Source organism: Erythrolamprus reginae, chromosome 5 (assembly GCF_031021105.1).
Source record: "Erythrolamprus reginae isolate rEryReg1 chromosome 5, rEryReg1.hap1, whole genome shotgun sequence".
NCBI classification, from domain to species: domain Eukaryota; kingdom Metazoa; phylum Chordata; class Lepidosauria; order Squamata; family Dipsadidae; genus Erythrolamprus; species Erythrolamprus reginae.
Window position 1 is genome coordinate 14,528,775 of NC_091954.1, and position 23,416 is coordinate 14,552,190.

General features: G+C 39.8%; 1 protein-coding gene across 3 annotated transcripts in view; it reads left to right on the top strand.

Annotated features, from left to right (window-relative positions):
* The window catches only part of USP54 (ubiquitin specific peptidase 54), a 108,452-nt gene that overhangs the window by 43,775 nt on the left and 41,261 nt on the right, over positions 1–23,416 (top strand). For all 3 annotated transcript variants that reach the window (XM_070752100.1, XM_070752102.1, XM_070752101.1), the window contains exons 4-10: positions 6,177–6,311; positions 9,799–9,912; positions 10,026–10,108; positions 11,494–11,599; positions 14,327–14,473; positions 14,678–14,827; positions 21,859–22,024. In XM_070752100.1, coding sequence (XP_070608201.1) covers positions 6,177–6,311; positions 9,799–9,912; positions 10,026–10,108; positions 11,494–11,599; positions 14,327–14,473; positions 14,678–14,827; positions 21,859–22,024 — 901 coding nt within the window. The remainder of the gene's footprint in view (positions 1–6,176; positions 6,312–9,798; positions 9,913–10,025; positions 10,109–11,493; positions 11,600–14,326; positions 14,474–14,677; positions 14,828–21,858; positions 22,025–23,416) is intronic.

Consider the following 23,416-nt stretch of genomic DNA (forward strand, 5'->3'; position numbering starts at 1 on the left):
GGGAAATCCCAGGAGGGGAATTCCAGGATCGCAAAAACGGGTGCTTCGCTGGCAACCGAAGTCCGGAAGTGGGGTTTCCCAGTGAAATCGCAGCATTGCAAAACCACAGAGGTCCGGAGGTGGGGTTTCAAGGACTTCTGTGCTTTTGCGATGCTGCAATTTCGCTGAGGCTCCCCTCGTTGGGAAACCCCACCTCCAGACTTCGGTTGCCAGCGAAACACCCGTTTATGCGATGCTGGGATTCCCTTGCAACATCGCAAAAACACAGAAGTTCGGAGGTGGGGTTTCTCATGGAGGGGAGCCTCAGGGGAATCCCAGCAACACAAAAAAGGGCGCTTCGGCTGGCAAAAGGGGTGAATTTTGGGCTTGCACGCATTAATTGTTTTCCCATTGATTCCTATGGGAAACATTGTTTTGTCTTACAAACTTTTCACCTTAAGAACCTCGTACCGGAACCAATTAAGTTTGTAAGACAAGGTATCACTGTATTAGCAATGATAGCTGCCTTTGAAACCTGGTGCCATGGGCTGGAGAGTAAAATCCATAACTACCTACCAGAATCTTGTGCATCTTTAGAAAATAGGAAATTGAATCAAAGGCAAATTTGATAGTTGTTCTTCTTCCCATTTTAATGTTAAATTATAAACATTGCAAGTCCCCTCTTTTAGTAGTGGGTTGTACCCGGTACGGCTGAGACCGGGGTTCCGGTAGCGGAAATGGAGATGCGTACATATCTCCACGCCCCCGGTGCATGCACATGCACGCCCACGTGAGATTTGGTTTCTGCGCATGCGCCGGAAACGAAATCTTGTGCAAGGGCATTCTCGTGTGCGAGATTTTGCCCATTTTTGATTTTTTTTGCCTCCGCGCATGCTCAGAAGCAAAAATATCAGCAAAAATAACCAAAATCTTGCTCTTGCGCACATCTTTGCACAAGATTTGGCTTATGGTGCATACACAGAAGCCAAATCTCATGCAAGGACACGTGCGGGCGCCCGGGAGTGTTCTGGTAGCGGCAAACGGTAGGAACCCCCGCCTGTCCTGTTCCCCCTCCAAAATAAGACACTCCATTTCTGATTCCCATATTACATGCTTCTATTTTAAAAATACTATAGAAACTTAATTTGTATTTTCCACTTATGGAACATAATTGCATGTAGTAGTAATTTATTACTGAATTAATAAATAGGCTTCCCTTTGACAAAAAGCCTCATAAATTCTTCTATTTCTTTCTATTACTTAAATCCTGTTAGTTAACATTGATCAATGTTGTTATTAGATATCTATGTTAATAAAATAAATCTATTTTCTTGGAAAAAAAACAAATAAAAATACTACTGATTAGTGATGGGCGAACCGAACCCGCACAGTTCGGGTCTGTACCGAATTTTGCGGTGTTCGGTATGCCGAACACGAACCCGAAATTTTTTCAAACTTCGGGCAAAGTTCGGGGTTGTGTTCGGCATTCAGAGCTTTATCTCTATATCTTATGCAGGCTAATATTAATTTGTAGAGATATAGAATAGAATAGAATAGAATTTTTATTGGCCAAGTGTGATTGGACACACAAGGAATTTGTCTTGGTGCATATGCTCTCAACGTACATAAAATAAAATATACATTTGTCAAGAATCATGTGGTACGACACTTAATGATTGTCATAGGGGTCAAATAAGCAATGAAGAAGCAATATTAATAAAAATCTTAGGATATACGCAACAAGTTACAGTCATACAGTCAACATGGGAGGAAATGGGTGATAGGAATGATGAGAAAAACTAGTAGAATAGAAGTGCAGATTTAGTAGAAAGTCTGACAGTGTTGAGGGAATTATTTGTTTAGTAGAGTGATGGCGTTCGGGAAAAAACTGTTCTTGTGTCTAGTTGTCTTGGTGTGCAGTGCTCTGTAGCGACGTTTTGAGGGTAAGAGTTGAAACAATTTGTGTCCAGGATGTGAGGGGTCAATAAATATTTTCCCCGCCCTCTTTTTGACTCGTGCAGTATACAGGTCCTCAATGGAAGGCAGGTTGGCAGCAATTGTTTTTTCTGCAATTCTGATTATCCTCTGAAGTCTGTGTCGGTCCTGTTGGGTTGCAGCACCAAACCAGACAGTTATAGAGGTGCAGATGACAGACTCAATGATTCCTCTGTAGAACTGTATCAGCAGCTCCTTGGGCAGTTTGACCTTCCTGAGCTGGCGCAGAAAGAACATTCATTGTTGTGCTTTTTTGATGATATTTTTGATATAGTAACAGATATAGATTATCTTCTGATAATAAGCCCAATTGGGCTTTTGAATGCAATAAAGCCAAGCACTTATTTATGGTTTAAAAAAATATAAGACTGAGTCTTATTTTGGGGGGAAGAGAGTAGCTAAAAACAAACATGCCAATGCCCTCTCCAGGAAGCCAGAATTTGAATGTTTTAACACAGACTTTCTGCCTGCCAGTTTTATGCTTCCAGAAAAATATGCTGCTGCCAACAGTGGATCTATTTTGGGAATTACAGGAACAGCAACATCAAGAGCGCCATCAGAAGGAAATTGAGGCCACACCTGGCAAACATCGGAGTTTGGACTGGAACATATTACAATTCCAAGGCCTTATTTTTTTGCCATTGTAATACATATTTCTTAACTCCATATTTTAACATAATTATTTTGAAATAACACATAGTTCATATTAGTCATGTAACACCTAGATATTTTACTTTGTTCTCAATTACTTTTTTTTTTGAACTTCCATACTCGTATTTTTTTCTTCATTTTTCTCCTTATTTTAATCCAACCAACACATCAAAATTATTCATTCCTATTCCTTTCATAGAATTTTCCAAAATTAAACTAGGTTATCAGAAAATGCCCTTAATTTATGTACTTCTTTTTTTTCACATGAGTTGTTTTCTCATCATGTCTTAGGTCTATGTTTAAAACATCAAGGGCCACAATGAATAACAGTGGTGAATGCAGGCATTCTTGTCTTGTTCCTTTTTTATTTCATGAGGTTTATGAGACTAGACTTTCAATCCTGGGCCTAGAAAATTTAGAACTAAGACGCCTTAAACAAGATCTAAGTATTGCCCACAAGATCATATGCTGCAACGTCCTGCCTGTCGGCGACTACTTCAGCTTCAACCACAACAGCACAAGAGCACACAACAGATTTAAACTTAATATTAACCGCTCCAAACTTGACTGTAAAAAATATGACTTCAGTAACCGAGTTGTTGAAGCGTGGAACTCATTACCGGACTCCATAGTGTCATCCCCTAACCCCCAACACTTTACCCTTAGATTATCTATGATTGACCTATCCAGATTCCTAAGAGGTCAGTACGGGGCGAGTACAAGTGCACTAGAGTGCCTTCCGTCCCCTGTCCTATTGCTCTCCTATATCTCCTATACCTTTCTTCCATTCCTATATCTCTTCTTCTATTCTTTCATTGATATGTTCTATTACTATACCTTCTTTTCTATTCTTTCTTAGATATATTTTACTATGAATATCTCTTCTATAACCTTCATCATGTATTTTACTATGTGTATATTGATATATACCCACTAAAACCCTCATTGTGTATTGGACAAAATAAATAAATAAATAAAATAAATAGTCAATTCCCTGTTAATTATAATTTGTCCCTTTTTACTGATTTCACCACTATGGTATTTTTTCCAAATCCATATGGTCAAAGAAGTCCATTTAGTCATCTCATCAAGTTCACTAGTCTTTCCATCTTTATATTAGTTTTTTTTTAGTTTTTTTAAATTTTTCTTTAAAAAAATATTTAACAAATCTGCAGATAATAGTAAATTGGGTGCAATGGGTAATACTCTGAAAGACAAATGTAATTCAACGCTACTGAGTGATTTAAAAAGCAGAATGAATAATATATATATAATCAGTCTACATTGGTTGCCGATCAATTTCCGGTCACAATTCAAAGTGTTGGTTATGACCTTTAAAGCCCTTCATGGCATTGGGCCAGAATATCTCTGAGACCGCCTCCTGCTGCACGAATCCCAGTGACCGATTAGTTCCCACAGAGTGGGCCTTCTCCGGGTCCCGTCAACTAAACAATGTCGGTTGGCGGGCCCCAGGGGAAGAGTCTTCTCTGTGGCGGCCCCAACTCTCTGGAACCAGCTCCCCCCAGAGATTAGAACTGCCCCTACCCTCCTTGCCTTTCGTAAACTCCTTAAAACCCATCTTTGTCATCAGGCATGGGGGAATTGAGATATCTCCCCCAGGCCTATATAATTTATGTATGGTATGCTTGTGTGTATGTCTGTTTAATAATGGGGTTTTTAAAATATCTTAAATTGTAAATTATTAGATTTGTTATAAACTGTTTTTTATTGTGTTGTGAGCCGCCCTGAGTCTGCGGAGAGGGGTGGCATACAAATCTAATAAACATAAACATAAACACATCAATGTGATCTGACAAAAAAACCCCAACAAGTGCAAGTTGAGGCCAGGGGTGAAATGCTCCTGGTTCATTCATACCTGTCATTTGTCAGATAGCTGGGAGCGTCAGGCTCTGCCCACCTGCCCAGATGTGGCTATTTGGGTTCTTTTACCCTCTGTGCATGCACAATGTGTAATTCCCTCTTCTGTACAGAGGGAAAAGAACCCAAATGGTGGCAGGTCGGAGGGCAGAGCCTCGTGCTCCCTTCGTGACCAGCTCTTCGACGACTGACAGGCACAAGCCAACCGGGAGTATTTTACTCCTGGTTGTGGTACTTGAAGTATAGTACTCAAATTATGGGAAGTCTAGTTCTTTTGTATTATGCTTTCAAGATCGAACTGCTTTGCTTCTTTCAAACCTTAATGCTTTTCAACTAGCTAATGGACTGGGGTGAGGGAAGGGGGAATTATTAATTTTATTATTATTATTATTATTATTTATTAGATTTGTATGCCGCCCCTCTCCATAGACTCGGGGCGGCTCACAACAGTAACAAAGACAATGTAAGAACAAATCTAATAATTTAAAAAACACTAAAAACCCCATTATTAAAAGCAAGCATACACACAAACATACCGTGTATAAACTGTATAGGCCCGGGGGAGATGTCTCAGTTCCCCCATGCCTAACGGCAGAGATGGGTCTTAAGAAATTTACAAAAGGCAAGGAGGGTGGGGGCAGTTCTGATCTCCGGAGGGAGCTGGTTCCAGAGGGTTGTGGCCGCCACAGAGAAGGCTCTTCTCCTGGGTCCCGCCAAACGACATTGTTTAGTTGATGGCACCCGGAGAAGGCCAACTCTGTGGGACCTAACTGGTCGCTGGGATTTGTGCAGCAGAAGGCGGTCCCGGAGATATTCTGGTCCGATGCCAATTAGAACGCTGAGAATGTGTGTGTGGATCATGAGAGCTTGGCAACCGTCAAGGTCACCGTAGCAGGTGCTTGAGAAAAGGATGGACTGTTCCCATAACAAAACGATGTCTCATAATTTGACAATGCGATCATCTAGGGGTGGGGAGAAAAGGAACCTATTGTTTATTAGACAAGCATTTGTGTGGGAAAACAAGAGCTGGTTTTGATTCTTCAGTACCAAAATGGTGTATCCAGTAATGTTTTACTTTGGGGGATTTAAATCTCCCAAGGGTATTTCCTTATTTTGGGTTCACTAATCAGACAGTTGATATATGCATTGTGAGGGCTCCATGTTGACTACTGTGACCTGTTCTTAATTAAAGGACTAGAGAAACTAGAATAAAGAAGGGCAATGGGTTTCATAGGATTAGAAACATAACCCTGTGAAGGAATTAAAGAATTGTATATATTGGGCCTTAGTAAAACACCAATGTTAGCTTAAGTACCTCGAGAACTTACATAGATAGTAAATAGCTATTCTCAATCCTCCCAGAATGGCAAGAGTAGTCTTTGAGACCCTCTTCCCTCTAGGCCTTTACAGTTCTATGCATGGTATGTATGTATGTTTGGTTTTTTTATATTAATAGGTTTTTAATTGTTTCTAACATCAGACTACTATTGTACACTGCTTTATTGTTGCTGTTAGCTGCCCCGAGTCTCCGGAGAGGGGCGGCATACAAATCCAATAAATAAATAAATAAATAAATAAATGTGTTAATAGTTTGACAAGCATACTTACATTTGGTTCTTTGTCAGTATGGTAGAAATAATTTGAGCACAAATTTCTTTTTTTTACCCATCTAGGGTATCTTTAACCAGTTCCAGTGCAGCAATGACAAAGTGTTACCCTCCGATGCTCTTCGTAGTGCTCTTGCAAAGACCTTTCAAGATGAGCAGCGTTTCCAGCTGGGCATTATGGATGATGCTGCAGAATGCTTTGTGAGTATAAAAATGGTAGAACGTTGATGAATCCTAAAAAAACAATTCTGCATTTTGCTAAGTTAGTAAAATGTGGATGCTGTCAAAGTCCCTGATGAAGACGATGTCTTCAATGGGGCTAAGAGCAACCCAGCCGTGTGGGTTCACTCAAGAACGCGAATCATAGAAAGAAGACTTGGACACATTCTCTCTCTGGGTGAAGTGACACGGTATAGAGCCATGTACCTCTTTTTATTTGGGAACATAAGGAAATGGGGATAATTACACATATATGTCAAGTGATACATAACTTCAAACATATCTTTGAGATCTTCCTATTCCCACAGATATCACAAAACAATTTCCTAGAAACTCTTCCTCAAAGCAGATGTTTCTCACACCTAATTTCTCTGAAGCCTTCAACTAATCTTCCTTAACCACCCTCTCATCCTGTGTATGCTTCAGGCAATGTAAATCTCCCCCTTTGATCCTATAACCTCCTGTCCGGAGTGATGTAAACTTTGTTTATCAGTGAAATGTTTATTGAGCCCTTTTGTTTTCCTTCACCAGTAATTACCAGGGATACAGACTGGGCATGTTAGTGCCCTCCTATCCTGGCTTATAATAGAATGGGTAAGCAGAGCATTTTTATGCTAGAGGTCCAGATATATATATAATTATGATACAATCCTATTCTAACATATTTATGCTACACTGCAACAGTAAAAGCTATAGTGTTTGAGGAAGCAACAAATAGTGAATCTCCTCCACCCAAAAACTAAGGTTGTTTTCTTTTACTAATCATATTGATGTATTTTCGTTATTCTCTTCTTCTTTGGTTTCTTTTTCCTTGTTCCATTTCCTTGTTCCATTTTACTTTCATTTTGTTTAATCTTTTTCTTTATTTCTTCGGGATTTTTTTAAATTGGCGAGATAGGCAGCAAGCAACAAATAACAGCAACAACCCTTCCCGTGAGGCATTACCTTGAAGTGATTGTGGGGCTTGTGTGCTCTGAGGAAGATGAGAGCTAAGCCTTGGTTGCCCGGGTTAACAAGGATCACACTAGATATTGTAGTTCCTGGACATCTGATGAAAAATTGGCCTCAGAACTGTTGTCTGAGGAACCAGGGCCAACAGCTATCGGAAGAAGAGATGTTAACCCATCACAATTGATTGAAAGACATAATGATTTATTATTATAGCTCAAGTCCTACAAGAATAGGATATTTCAAACAAATGCACTAGTTCTGGTATTCTGTCTGGGCCCCCCCAGATGCCAACACCAACCAAAAAGAGTAGCCAGACACACTAGCCACACTAGCCAAAAAGCAAAGGCAGTTTATATATTTCAAAGCAAACACAGGTAACAAAAACTGTTCTTACAGACAGGAACACTATGAAGCTTCACAGAGGTTTCACGAAGGCCAGGCAATAAAACAGGATTCTTGCTGGCAAAAACAACGCTGGAGATAATAAAACCCACGCCTCCCCCAAGTCTTCCAGACTTCTAGGCCACAAGCCAAGATCAGAGACGCCAAGAATCGAAGCAAAGTCACAGGACTCCCAGTTGATAACTCTCCACAAGACTGTAAGGGCGGGCCTGCCTTTTCAATCCTGCTGAGGAGAACCACACCCAAACCCAGCTGTTCCCAATTCAGGGATGGAAATACCTTTCTAATTGGCCCCATCTTTGAGCTGCATGTCGCTGCCTCATGTCTATTATAGCCTGTGCGTCTTCATCCAATGAATCCAGGCTACTAGCTGGGGAGAGGCCCCCACCCCCCGGGGCTCTCAGGCTGCTCTCCCTCCTCCTCTTCCTGACGTTCCTCTCCCCCGTCTGCCTGGTCCTCCCCCTCCTGTTCACTGTCCTCCTCCTCTGGGCATGGATCCGGCAGAGATCCAGCCGGTCCCTGAGGAGCCTCAGGCGGAATCACAACATCTGGAAAGAACAACATCCAGAATCAGAAATAACAAAATGGAGGCTAGCAGATCAATATTGATTTATAATAAAAATATTTTTTTCACAGAAACAGAATTGAAAGAACTGTGTCTACCCAGGACAGAGAAATCAAAACCTTGCTGGAAATAACTCAGACTGCAAAAACAAACCAGGGAGAGTTGGCAATATAGGAATCCAGTAGAGATATAGAATTATTTTCATTTGAAAACCTGGCACCTTCTTCTCTGCCTCAGAAAGAGCAAAGCCCTCTAAGGAACTGGAAGAATTGAAACAAAAAAAATAACTATTTAGAACAGCACAGAAACATCACAATAATGCAAGGTTGCTTGCATTGAAGCTTTGTCCAAAGAAAAAGCTAGCATAAACATTAACAGATGCCAACTCTGAAATATCAAATTCAAGGACATCTTCACTGCAAGAAACAATCCAACTAATGTACAACACAGCTGCAGTTATAAGGGAATATCTGGGTTGAAAATCAACAAAGATTTTAAAAACCAAACAATGAGCCACCAAAATAGAAGATCAGACTGGAAAATGAGATTGGCAAGTTGAAAGCAGATGCAAGCAAGCTACAACAGAGGAAAGAAAGAAGGTGATGATAGACCACTTGTTTAGGTGCTGCAAGAGAAAAGATGGCAAACGAAGTAACAGGCAGTAGAGAGAAAGCAGAGCTGCTTAATTCACTCTTTGCATCACTCTTCACTCAAATAGAAACTATAGCACAAGCTACCAAAATCTTGGCGCACCAAGGAACTATCTGAGGATTGGAAAAGAGCTGATGTGGATCCCATCTTCAAAAAAGGGGAATAAAAATAGACCCAGAAAACTATAATAAAACACTCCGTGGCTTGCATTGGCTGCCATTTACTCATTATTACTGGTACTCACCTTTGAATAAGACACTTAGTGATTCTGATATTTATAAACATAATTATTTATTAACAATAATTATTTTTTTTTGTTATTAATTGCAAAAATTATTAGTTTGGCGATGACGGATGACGTCATCAGGCAGAAAAAACCGTGGTATAGAAAAAACCCGCAAAGTATTTTTTAATTAATATTTTTTTAAAAACCGTGGTATAGGCTATTCGCGAAGTTCGAACCCGTGAAAATCAAGGGAACACTGTATATTCTTTTGCAGATAAAACCACTTTTTAAAAAATCCACTTTTTGTTACAAACCTCTGTTTGCTTTTATTGTTCCTGTGTTGTCTCATATAGTAAAGCTGTATGCATTTTGACAGGAAAGCAACTTGAAATGTTCAGCTATTGATCAATAATTTCATTATTTAGTTAAAAGATTACATACATGCCAAACCTAATGAAATGTTAAAGCTTGATGTAATGAATAAAAAGTATTTGATTCTTCTTTCATAGAAAGTTAATAAGTGTCATATATGAGTTGGTGTCAAAAACTGTCAATCCTAGTTTTGAAATGAATTTTAGAATGTTTAGAAGGAAATTTCAGACAATTCTAAATGATAAATTTCAATTATTTTTAATATTAATCCTACTTTTCTTTATCTGTTTTCCTGGATGTAGGAGAACCTTTTAATGAGGATTCATTTCCACATTGCAGATGAGTCTAAAGAAGATATCTGCACTGCCCCACATTGTATTTCACATCAGAAATTTGCAATGACCTTATTTGAACAGGTACAGAAAAACAACAGTTCTAAGTTATATTAATCCTGAAATGAAAAAATAGACTTGGAAATGAGCAAAAGTATATTTTATTCTGTTAATATCTAATCATTTATCTGATTTAGTGTGTCTGTACCAGCTGTGGTGCTACTTCTGACCCATTGCCCTTCATCCAGATGGTGCATTATATCTCAACTACTTCACTCTGGTGAGTCTCAAACTTTTTGCAAACAAAGAAGAAATTTCTTGGTTTAATTTCTCCCCTTTTTTCTATCTGAATGAGATAGTCCATTGATATTTTGGTATATATTATCAGCCTTCCTACATAAACCAGACAGGATAGCAGATTAGCTAATTCTCCTTTATTGTAAGACTACATTAACATATTTTTGCAAGTCTGAAAGTATAACTCTCCTACAGTTTCATTTACAGCCTGAAAATTTGTTTCCCTGGAGCAAAAATCAAAGATTTTACTGAGAACCTTACAAAATAACCCCACAGATTACTACCCCTTTCTTCACCTACACATGGGGACCAATGACACAATCATGAATCTAAAAATAATAATAAGAGATTATGAACAGCTAGGGAAGAAAGTTAAAGAATTAGGAGCACAAATAGAGTTTTCATCTATACTTCCAACAAAAGGCCAGCATCCAATGAGGGAGCAAAGGATTTTAGAAATGAACTACTGGCTTAAAAACTGGTGTCGTCAAGAGAACTTTGGTTTCCTAGACCATGGTCTATCTTACCTACATGAAGGGCTACTGCCAAGGGATGGAGTGAACCTCACAAGAAAGAATATATTTGGAATATATTTGGAAAGAATATATTTTGGAAAACAACAGGCTCATCTTATCAGAAGAGCTTTAAACTAAAGTTGAGTTAAAGGTCCGCTCCAACTCTATTCTGATTGATTGATTGATTGATTGATTGATTGATTGATGATTGATTGATTGATTGATTGAATTTAGGAAGGATCCCTTCTGAGCTTCTTTTGCCACCCATTATGCAGCTGTTGGCTGTGCCTTTTCTTACCTGACTGTTCTCTAGATCAGGGGTCCCCAACCCCTGAGTCCAAGGGCTTTCTCACATATGTGCAGGAATGTCAGCACTGACTTGAAGTCATAAAACATTAAATAAATGTTTGCACCATTTCAAGGGAAATTCTGCTCAAATTACTAACTAATTTCCTCCTTATTTCTGTTACTGTTCTCTTAATATTGTAAATTCTATGGAGAAAGCAGCTGTCATTTTTCTTAATTTTATAAAAATCACTATTCTTTCTGGGCACTGTCACATTAATAACTTTAGCCAACTTCAAGAAATCAAAGGCGGTGCATTTATCGTAGATAAAGTGTCACAAATTTCAGCTCAAAATTGACTAGCCAGGAAATATGTCAGACATTAAAGTTCAATTGCACAACCATAAGAAATCTTGCTTGACTGTGGCATAGACTTTATTCAGGTGCACATTTGCTGAACCTGTAAAATGTAATGCTGTTCTTTTAAGAAGTAGCAACAGGTTTAAATATTATTTATAAAGAAATATGTTTTAACTCTCTTTTTTTAATACTTTTTAAACATTTAAAGCAATCAGGCCATTTGTATGTTGGAAAGACGAGACAAACCAACACCTGATATGTTTGGAGAGCTGCTACAAAATGCCAGCACAATGGGAGACATGAGAAACTGTCCGGTTTGTATATATGATTTATATTTAGTAGAAGAAATAGCCCAAATGGGGGTGGGGGGAGTATATACTGACGGCTGCTTTTGAGTTGAGAGGTTTTTAATAGGCAATTTGTCAGTACCTCTACCTAAGAATGCCTTTACTTACGAACTTTTCTAGATAAGAACCAAGTGTTCAAGATTTTTTTGCCTCTTCTCAAGAATCATTTTCCACCTACAAACCTGAGCCTCCGAAACTGTAACCGGAAAAGGCAGGGAGAAGCCTCCGTGGGGCCTCTAGGAATCTTCTGAGAGGGAGCAGGGCCAGAAAAGGCGGGGAGAAGCCTCCGTGGGGCCTCTCTAGGAATCTTCAGAGAGGGAACAGGGCCAGAAAAGGCGGGGAGAAGCCTCCGTGGGGCCTCTCTAGGAATCTTCAGAGAAGGAACAGGGCCAGAAAAGGCAGGGAGAAGCCTCCGTGGGGCCTCTCTAGGAATCTTCTGAGAGGGAAAAGGGCCAGAAAAGGCGGGGAGAAGCCTCCGTGAGGCCTCTCTAGGAATCTTCTGAGAGGGAACAGGGTCAGAAAAGGCGGGGAGAAGCCTCCGTGGGGCCTCTCTAGGAATCTTTGGAGAGGGAACAAGCCCAGAAAAGGCGTGGAGAAACCTCCGTGGGGCCTCTCTAGGAATCTTTGGAGAGGGAACAGGCCCAGAAAAGGCGTGGAGAAACCTCCGTGGGGCCTCTCTAGGAATCTCCTGGGAGGAAACAGGGCTTCTACCCTCCCTGTGGTTTCCCCAATCGCACGCATTATTTTCTTTTATTTTGATTCCTATGGGAAAAATAGCTTCTTCTTACAAACTTTTCTACTTAAGAACGTGGTCACAGAATGAATTGAATTTGTAAGTAGAGGTACCACTGTACAGGAAATCCGCAAGTTACCACCACAGCGGAGTCTGAAATTTATATTGTTTAGGGAGTTTGCCCCCTTTTGTGACTTTTCTCACCACAGTTGTTAAGTGAATTATTGCATTTGTTAAGCTAATAATGTTGTTAAGTGACTCTGGCTTGTTCATTGACTTGTCAGAAGATCACAATATAGATAGTCATTGACTGCGAATCACAGCTGGGAAAAGAATTTCTATTGCTAAGCGAAGAAGCTGGGATACCCAATTTTACAATCATTTTTGCCACCGTTGTTAAGTAAATCATTGTAACCGTTAAGTGAATCACATGGTCATTAAGTGACTGACCTGTGTGGAAGTGCCTGATCATGTGACTGAGTGGGTGCTGGGATGGTTGTAACTCACCCTTTTCAATGACATTGTAACTTCAAGCAGTCATTAAGCAAATGGTTTTTAGTCAAGGACCATTTGTATACTAAATAGATTTGTCATTATATATTACTCTGGGCATTGAATTCACACTGAAAATCGTTAATCCAACTAAAAGAACATTTTATTTAGAAAACGGTGCATTTTCTGATAGGGCTTTTAAATGTATTCTTAAATCTCTTCCAATCTCTTTGTGCTGGAACAGCAGCTAAACAAAGTTGCAGCTTTGCCAGGTCAAGAAAGCTATTCAAAGTGGGTAGGACAAAGTCCCACTGCCCTTGATATACAAGTAGATCAGGAAGTATAAGGAGAGCAAGTTAGCCTTTTAGGTACTTTCTTTTTAACCCAGTAATGGAATATGGCCCCTGTTACACAATAGGCAGTTCAACAGAGCTGGAAACCAACCAGAACCCAAGCCAAAATGGCTAAAACCAAGTGATATTAATAAAAGTGCTACAGATATTTCACTTCTAGAGTAAATTATATAATGAAACATACAATCTGATTAACTAAAATCTAGGTTAATTCGAATATTCATATGTTCTCAAAAAGTCTTTATTTTCATCATTCTCTTTTAAATATTTTAATGAGGTGTCTTTGGTGTTCTCTGAGCTTGGTTATTTCTTTACAGACATTTCATTACTAGCCAGTACTGATGATGTTAACTAGTTTGGGTAATAAAACATCTGCAAAAAACAAGCAAACAAACAGATAATACCAAGGAATATACCAAGGAATATTTGGAGTTACAAATATTCTCCTTTGTGAGAAACAGTTTAATACATGCACAATATTCCTTTTAACATTTAGAAATACTTGAAAATGTTTATATATTTTTATTTGTTTGTTTGTTTGTTTGTTTGTTTATTGTTAAATTTATTTGATAAAAGATATAGTTGGCTTAAAATAAAAAACTACAGTAGACTTTTATCACCTGTCATCCAGTTAAACAAGGATTGATGACTACAGTTTTACAAATACAGTAAAGCAATTTATATTTAGGAAAATGGGATAGTATTTACTATGAGAAAAGTTTTTTCTTATTCACTTGGTTTTCAGTCCCTATGTATCACCACAATATAAATCTATTTTGCTGTGGGGCTATTCTAAGTGGGTTACTCCTGTTTATACTCTAGGTCAGTGATGGTCAATCTTTTTTTTCTCAAGTGCCGAAAGTGCGTCCACCTGCACTATCGCACATACACGAGTGCCCAAATCCATAATTCAATGCCCGGGGAAGGTGAAAATGGCCTTCCCCAACCCCCTGGAGGCCTTCTGGAGGCCGGGATTGCCTGTTTCCCAACTTCTGGTGGGCCTAATAGGCCCATTTTTTTTACCCTCCCCAGGCTCTAGAGGTTTCTAAGCAAATACTAAGCAAAAAAGGAATGTTTAAATCATGAGGAATTAAACACATTTGGGTTTCTTTTCAGAGCAATTGTGGAGAAAAAATTCGGATACGCCGAGTATTGATGAACTCTCCACAGGTCATCACCATTGGACTGGTCTGGGACTCGGATCACTCCGATTTGGCGGAGGATGTCATTCATAGCTTGGGCACTTGCCTTAAACTGGGTGATGTGAGTCTTAAATCTTATGGAAATATGTACATTCTTGTTTGACTGTGCTACTGTCCTTCATCTCTACGTGCCTGTCCATGTTTGTGTGTTCTGGATTTATTTGAAACATTTTTCCTTCAGCATCAATAGTTACTTTTCAATAAGCAAATTTAAGTTTTAGAGAAATGCAAGAATTGTACTGAGATTATTCTTCCCTCCCTGAAGCTGTTCTTCAGAGTAACTGACGACAGAGCAAAACAGTGTGAATTGTATTTGGTTGGAATGATCTGCTACTATGGAAAACATTACTCCACCTTTTTCTTTCAAACAAAGATTCGTATGTGGATGTATTTTGACGATGCCCATGTTAAAGAGGTAAGAAATTTAGAGGGGAAAGAATAAAATGTTTGGATAGTCACAGTGTAAATCTATCTGGATTGTTTTTAGAGGAGTTGATAAACTTCCAATTATTTGCAGACAGTTTATGGTGAAACAATCCGGATAGGTTGCATCCACTGTTTCTAAAATATCAAAATGACATGAACACAATATTTAAGAGAGTAGGGCAGGATATATGTTGTCTGCTATGTTTCATTATGTCATGAGTTTTTATGGAAACATCAAACAAAATAACATAGGATCCAGTACAATGCAATGACAGAAGGGAAAGGGGGGACATGATCGAAACATTTAAATATGTTAAAGGGTTAAACAAGGTTCAGGAGGGAAGTGTTTTTAATAGGAAAGTGAACACAAGAACAAGGGGACACAATCTGAAGTTAGTTAGGGGAAAGATCAAAAGCAACGTGAGAAAATATTATTTCACTGAAAGAGTAGTAGATCCTTGGAACAAACTTCCAGCAGACGTGGTTGGTAAATCCACAGTAACTGAATTTAAACATGCCTGGGATAAACATATATCCATCCTAAGATAAAATACAGAAAATAGTATAAGGGCAGACTAGATGGACCAGGAGGTCTTTTTCTGCCGTCAGACTTCTATGTTTCTATGATGGTAAGATAGAAACTTTTCCACTCTTCTTGGGAGAAGAAACACATACTATTTTATTATTAGAGTTGAAAGGGACCTTGCAGGCCATCTAGTCCAATTCCCTGCTCAAGCAGGGGACCCTACACCACCTCAGTCAGATGGCAGTCCAATCTCTTTTTGAATGTGCCAAATGTTGGGGCGTTCACAACCTCCGCTGGCAAGCCCTTCCACTGGTTGATCACTCGCACCATCAGAAAGTTCTTCCTTATTTCCAGGTTGAATCTCTCCATCTATTGCTTCTGGTCTGGCCTTCTGGTGCCCTGGAAAACAGCGTGACCCCCTCCTCTATGTAGCAATCGCTCAAGTACATGTATACTGCTATCATGTCCCCCCTGGCCCTCCTTTTCGCTGGACTATCCAGGCCCAGTTCCTGCAATCTCTCTTTGTATGTCTTGGTTTCTAGTCTCCTTATCATTCCGGTTGCTCTCTTGTGAACTTTCTCTAGGGTTTCAATGTCCTTTTTATAGTGAGGTGACCAAAATCGAATGCAGCACTCTAGGCATGGTCTGATTAGGGCATTATTAGTACCTCCCTGGTCTTGGAGTGTATTCATCTGTTGATGCATCTTAAGATTGTGTTTGTTTTTTGGCCACCGCTGCACATTGCTGGCTCATATTTAGTTGGTTATCCACCAAGACTCCGAGATCTCTCTTACAGTCACTACTATTAAGTGTGATTTCTCCCAGTTTGTATGTGTGTCTTTCCTATGTCTAAGATCCTGCTTTTCTCAACATTGAACTTTATTTTGTTAGTTTGAGCACACAGTAGTAGTCTATCGAGATCTTTCTGTATTTTGAGCCTATCCTCTGGTGTATTGGCTATTCCCGCCACCTTGGTATCATCTGCAAATTTGATTAGTTCCCCCTCTATTCACTCATCTAGGCTGTTGATGAATATATTGAAGAGTATTGGGTCCAGGACTAAACCCTGTGGTACCCTACTGCCTACCTACTTCCATGTGGATTTAGATCCATTGAGGACTACTCATTGGGTGCAGTTGGTCAGCCAACTGTTAATCCATCTACATGTGTTGTAGTCCATCCCACTTTTTTCCAATTTGTAGAGTAGTAGGGTTGTGGTCCACTTTATCAAAAGCTTTACTAAAGTCTAAGTATATTAGGTCTATTGCATTATGCTGGTTGAATATAATAGATTAGGTGTGTTTAGCCCATGAGCTGCATGTGTTCCTGGACAGTTCCTAATGTGGCCGCACAAGATCATAATTTTTTTAACATTATTATGTTGTTTATGTACTTTATTATGTTGTTTATGTACATTATATATTTTATATGCGGCCCAAAATAATTCCTCTTCACTCGTGCAGCCCGGACAAGCCAAAAAGTTGGGCTCCTGTGTAATAAATAAGTAGTCTTTTATTTGTTCTTCATTTATTTTAACCTGGATGCTTTTTATAGGGTTAACTTTTATAGTAACCTTTGGAGAACAGGGTCTTTTATCATGACCCTGGGATTTGGGGGGATAGTGGTGTGTGTGTGTACTTATGTATACATCCATACATACCTATACCTATACTTGGGGACGCAGTGGCTTTGTAGCTAAGTTGCCGAGTTTGTTGATCAGAAAGATTTGTGGTTAATGTAGTGACCTCTCATTGCTTGTCCCAGCTCCTGCTAGCCTAGCAGTTTGAAAGCACATAAAAATGTAAGTAGAAAAATAGGGACCACCTTTGGTGGGAAGGTAACAGTGTTCTGCGCACCTTCATCATTTAGTCATGCTGGCCACATGACCTCTTCAGACAGCACTGGCTCTTTAGCTTTGAAACAGAGATCAGCACTGCCCCTTAGTGTCGGAAAAAACTAGCACATACTAGCAGATCCTGTACCTTTGTGCCTGTACATATATCTCCCCCCCCCCTACCTATACACATACACACAGACATTAAAAATGTTTCAAAAAATAATTTAATTTAAAAATTATCTCCTTTAAAAAAAATGATCTGGGAAAATAATAACCTCAAAAATATTCATTTCATGCTGGCTGGGAATTTGTTAAATTAGCTAATTTTTTTATATATATCATTATGTCAATATCACAAACAGTGTTCCCTCTAATTTTTTTTCGGGGTGAGCGGAAAAGTATAGTGTTTGAGCGGCAGTCCCTTTGGCACTGGGCGGCATATAAGTATAAATAAATTAAGTAAGTAAGTAAGTAAGTAAGTAAGTGTGGGCGTGCGCTATCACACATGAGCAAATTCTTGCATCCATAATTCTATCCTTTCTATGTCTTCCTCCCTCTTTCCTCCCTCCCACTTTCCTTTCTATCTCTCCCTCCCTCTTTTCTTTCTATCTTTCCCTCCCTCTTACCTTTCTATCTCTCCCTCCCTCTTTCCTTTCTATCTCTCCCTCCCTCTTTCCTCCCTCCCTCTTTCCTTTCTCCCTCTTTCCTTTCTATCTCTCCCTCCCTATTTCCTTTCTATCTTTCTTTCCCCCTGCCTTTCTCCAAGCCCTTCCTTTTCCCTCTCCCTAACTACCCCCTTCTCCCTCCTTTCTATCTCTCCCTCCCCCTTTCTCTCTCCCTTCCTTCATCTTTCAATCCCTCTCTCTCTCCATCCCTCTTCCTTTCTCTCTTCCTTCCTCTCTTTTTTGCTCTTTCTCTCTCCCTCCTTCCCTCCCTCTATGTCTTTCCCTCCCCCTCCTTCCCCCCTCTCTTTCTCTCTCTCTTGCTTTCTTTCTCGCTTTCTTTCTCATTCTCTCTCCCCTCCTTTCTCTCTCTCTCTCTTTCTCTCTCGTTCACCACGCCGGCAACAGGGAGAAAAAGAGAGAGAGAGAGAGATGGGGAGAGTGTGGAGGGCGCCGTTGTCTTCGCCTCTGCCCGGCGGCTCTGCAGCGAAGAGGAAGCAGCCGCGCACCGCCTCCCGGGAGCCCGGCTGACTTTTGGAGCCGTTTTGTTTTCGGCCGGGCGGAGGCGGCGCGCGGAGGTGAAGACACAGCGCCCGGCCAAGCTCCGCCTCCCGGGAGCCCAGCCAACTTTTGGAGCCGTTTTGTTTTCAGCTGGGCTCCCGGGAGGCGGAGCGTGGCCGGCACCGTGTCTTCGCCTCTGTGTGCCGCCTCCGCCCGACTGAAAACAAAATGGCTCCAAAAGTCGGCCGGGCTCCTGGGAGGCAGAGTGTGGCCGGGCACCGTGTCTTCGCCTCCGTGCGGCTCTGCAGCGAAGAGGAAGTAGCTGCGCACCACCTTCTGGGAGCCTGGCCGACTTTTGGAGCCGTTTTGTTTTCGGCCGGGCGGAGGCAGCGCGCGGGCGGCGAGCGGGCAGCGAGCGGGGCGGCGGCCAGGTGTTCGGGGGGCAGCCGGCGCGCGCTCCCCAAATCTCCCTGCCAGCCCTCCCGCCCGGAACATTCAAAATAAGAAAACCCTTCGCTCTTACTTTGAATGTTCCGGGCGGGCGCGCAGGCAGGGAGATGGGAAGAGCGTGCGCCGGCCCGCGCGCCCACCAGCCTCCGGAGAACGCCTGCCCCCCCTCTCTTGCAGCGGATGAGAAAGAGAGGCCGGGCGGGTGGGGGGCAGGGCCAAGAGGCCTGGAGCGCAAGGGGGCCAGAGGCACCATGGAGAGGCAGGTGTGGCCGCGGCTCCCTTCTACTGCCCGCGCCTCCCCGCCCGCCCCCCCCCCCCCGCGGGCTGGTAGGGGGATGGGGAGTGTGCGGCCGAGGAAAAGGGTGCGTGGGGGGGTATTTTGGAGCGCGCGCGCTCTCATGTGCACAGCTTACAGGGAACGGTGATCACAAACTAACGTCATCATTATTCAAAGATGTAAATTTCTATGATGCCCTACTTCCAATTCCAAATATTCATTTCAACCCTGAGTGGTTGAATATCATAAATATTATCCTTTATTGGAAACATTTTAAAACATGCACAATATTCTTTTCAACATTTAATGATATTTGAAGAATTATGTATAAAAGTATTTGTTAAATTTATTTGTTGAAAATTATAGTTGACTTGAAATAAAATAATCATAATAGACTTTTATCTCTCACCCAGTTAAATAACAAGAATTGGTGACTGCAATGTTAGAGATAGATTTTTATTTAGGAAATTATGATGATGATGATGATGATACAATACAGCAAACGAGATCACTATGCTGGATTTCGTATTTTATCACCAGTCTGGTGCTTCCCAAACACCTAGGCCTGCGTGATGTAGCGGCGAATTATGTTTGCCGATCCCAGTAAAGCGGCCTTTTGCAATTGACAGATGGAGATTTTGTCAATTCCAATAGTTTTCAAATGTCCGCTGAGATCCTTTGGCACTGCGCCCAGCGTGCCAAGTACCACTGGGACCACATTCACTGGCTTATGCCAGAGTCGTTGCAGCTCGATTTTTAGATCTTCGTATTTCACTAATTTCTCTAGCTGCTTCTCCTCAATTCTGCTGTCTCCTGGGATTGCGATGTCGATGATCCATACTTTCTTTTTCTCCACAATCAGGATGTCTGGTGTGTTATGCTTCAGAATTTGGTCAGTCGGAAGTCCCACAGTAGTTTTGCTTGCTCATTTTCCACCACTTTTTCAGGTTTATGCCACCAGTTCTTTGCCACTGGTAGATGGTAGTTCTGGCACAGGTTCCAGTGGATCATCTGTGCCAGAGCATCGTGTCCATGCTTGTAGTCAGTCTGTGCGATCTTTTTGCAGCAGCTGAGTGTGTGATCAATTGTTTCATCTGTTTCTTTACAGAGTCTGCACTTTGGATTGTCTGTTGATTTTTCAATTCTGGCTTTGACAGCATTTGTTCTAATTATTATTAATATTAATATTAATATTATTTAGATTTGTATGCCACCCCTCTCCGAAGACTTGGGGTGGCTTAGTTCTTACTAAGAGAAATTTTTTTATTATTCATTTGTTTTTCAACTCCTATGCATCACCACAAAACAAATGACTTGTTAGTTAATTTTGGGGCCATTGAGTCAAAATGAAGTACTTATACACTTAATTTTAGTACTAGCTTATAGCTCTGTCGGGGAGAATCCTGTAATTTGCTTTATTCTTTATAATTTATCTTAATCTTTGCCTTCTATTTCCCATAATGTTTTTATCCATCAGATGTGCCTTGTAGATACGCTTCTGCTTACTGAATAGCACTTACAATACTGGAATAAAATTTAATATTTCCCCCCTGAAATCTACAGGACACCTAGTATTCTCCAAATCCATAATTCAAAAGTGTTTCTTGTTCTTCTCTCATTTTTTTGAAGAGCTAGATTTCATAGCCATGTGATACCACTGGAAATTATATTAACTATTTTGAACTTTGTTATAATATGCTTTATCTTCATGATCTTGTAAAATCTGCATTGTCTTCTTCCATAGGAGATATCTCAACCATGTTTTGTCCATTTTATCTATTCAAGAGCATAAGAAATTTTTTTAACTACCTTCTATTCTTTATTGTCATGTTTATTGTTCATGAACAATACTGGTTGAACAATACTTTTAGTGCCATAACATTTAACATTAATCCAGATTTTTTACTTCCATTTTTAATATCATTATGACTATAGGTTGATGTTAATAAAGTGTCTGCAAAAGCACATAAAGTGAATAAATGTATCTTTGGTTAGATATTTCAGATAAATGTATCTTTGGTTAGATATTTCAGAAGTGATATATCATTTCCACATAAATTATCTGGTACTTACCTTGTTTAGAAACAATTTATCCAAAATGTTTGTATATTTCTATTTGTTGAAAATGATATAGCTCAATTCTGATATATCCTTTCAATCTCATATCAACTTTATGTTGACAGCAGATAAATCCCACCTTGAGGAAGTGGGCATGAAATGTAAACAAATAAATAAATACATAAAATAAATTGAAGAGGCAAGAAACAGAAAAGAACCTACAGAATTTTCAATAGATAACTAGATTAGGAAGTTATGAAAAATAAAAATTTACTCACAAACTGTGCTGTGCTAAGAGGTTGAATACACACACACAAACACACAAACACCTCTTCATCATGTACTTTTTGCTTTACAAACCACAATAGAATCAAATCAATTGCTGCTGTTTGTTTTGAGACAGCGATCTTGGAAATTGAGTCTCTGTAAATGCTGGCAGTAGATGCTATGCTTTGTTTTGTAGTAGGTTTTCTTATTTTAAGTTCTTAATAGAATAATCTGAAAGAGCTTTTTGAAGTTCTTTACCTTAAACTGGTACTGACCTTTAATGTAATATTTTGTTTGTATGTAATTAATATGTTATTTACAGCATAACAATTGTTTCCCATTGTCAGTTGGATTCTTGGTCATCTATTTGTTAAGACCAATGTCTTTGTTGTACTTAATTGTATCAGAAATGACCCCCCATTACTTTTTTAAATATTTTCAGATAGGCCCTAAATGGAAAGATGTTGTTACTAAGTGCATTAAGGGTCATTACCAACCCTTGCTACTCCTTTATGCAGACCCAAGAGGAACTCCAGTATCAACCCAGAATGTATCCACACAGGATTTAGCACAGTATAGCAGAACTTATTATGATAGTGAAGATTCAGGTAACCTTTCGAACTTCTTCGTGTGTTTTTTTGTAGTAATCAAGATAAATGATATAAATATTAATGGCATTGGCAATAAGTAAATACTTTTGAACTATCAGTTATCAGCAAAATGACACGGTGGAATTTAGCTCTTTGCCTACCTAAAATATGGCAAATTATGCAAAAATAGCTTCATACATTGTGCAGAAATTCAACTATTCTGAATACCATATGTATTTTTGTATATACAGTGGAAAAAACTATTAGAGGATTAAATATTCTAAAGATCTTTATGCTTTATTTTTTATAATGTTAAATATATGGTAAAAGCTATTGAATTACTTGCTAAATATCTGCTATCACTGGAAGCTTTCAAGAAAAAACTTATTTTTGATAAGGGAAAAGACCTATTAGGATTAGTTTAAAACTTTTACAAGATGTAAGAATAAGAGGTGGATTTGGACTTCCATATTGGGAGCCTTATTACCAGGCGGTAGCAATGACATGGGTCAAAGAATGCTCATGCTCAGAAATAAAAGACTTAACTATAGAAGGGCATGACTTACAATTAGGATGGCACCATACGTGTGGTATGGAAAACAAAAAATACATAGGTACTTCCAGAGACATAGTATAAGATGTTTAAATAGATAAAGGTTAATATGTTTTGCTATATGATTTAAATGTGGGAGCTAGGGAATTGTATGGAGTTAGCAGATAAGGAAATATTATTTGTATAGATGGATAAATATTGAAGTATTAGTTCCTGATTTCTATCAATTAATATTTAGTATAAGTATAAATGATGAAGAAATAACAAAGATAAGATTGTTTAAATGGAAAATGAAACCTATGATGCGCCTTAAAATGTTTTATTTGAGAAGGAAATGGTACATATATTGTTATTCTTAGGCATTGATGTTGTATTTTCCATCTGTGTATGTTTTATTGCATGGTGGAGAAAAAAAAATTATCCCCCCCCCCATCAAAAGAAGAAGAAATTGGACAAGCCATCTGTCAGAAATGGTATAGGACAGTGATAGACCTTTTTTCGTTCGTGTTCCAAAAGCGTGGGGGGATGCTAACATGCCTGACGTGCCCATACCCATTCCCTTACCCCGCGCACACCCCACGCACTGCCCTGGCACATGCACACAGGTCTTTTGGAAGCCTGGTAGGTGAAATAAATCACCCAACGGACGAAAACGAGCTCCCTGGAAATTAACCTGGGTAAAAGTGGGACCCCAAAAAGGAGGAGGTGCAATTGTTTTCCCTCCACCTCACCAGAAAAGTGGCAAGCAAGCCAGAGAGCCATTTTTAAAACTGGAAATAAAAATAAGATAACTTTTTAAGGGTGAAAGAACTTTGAAACTAGGAAGCTGGACTGGGGACATCAACTTGGAAGCTTTG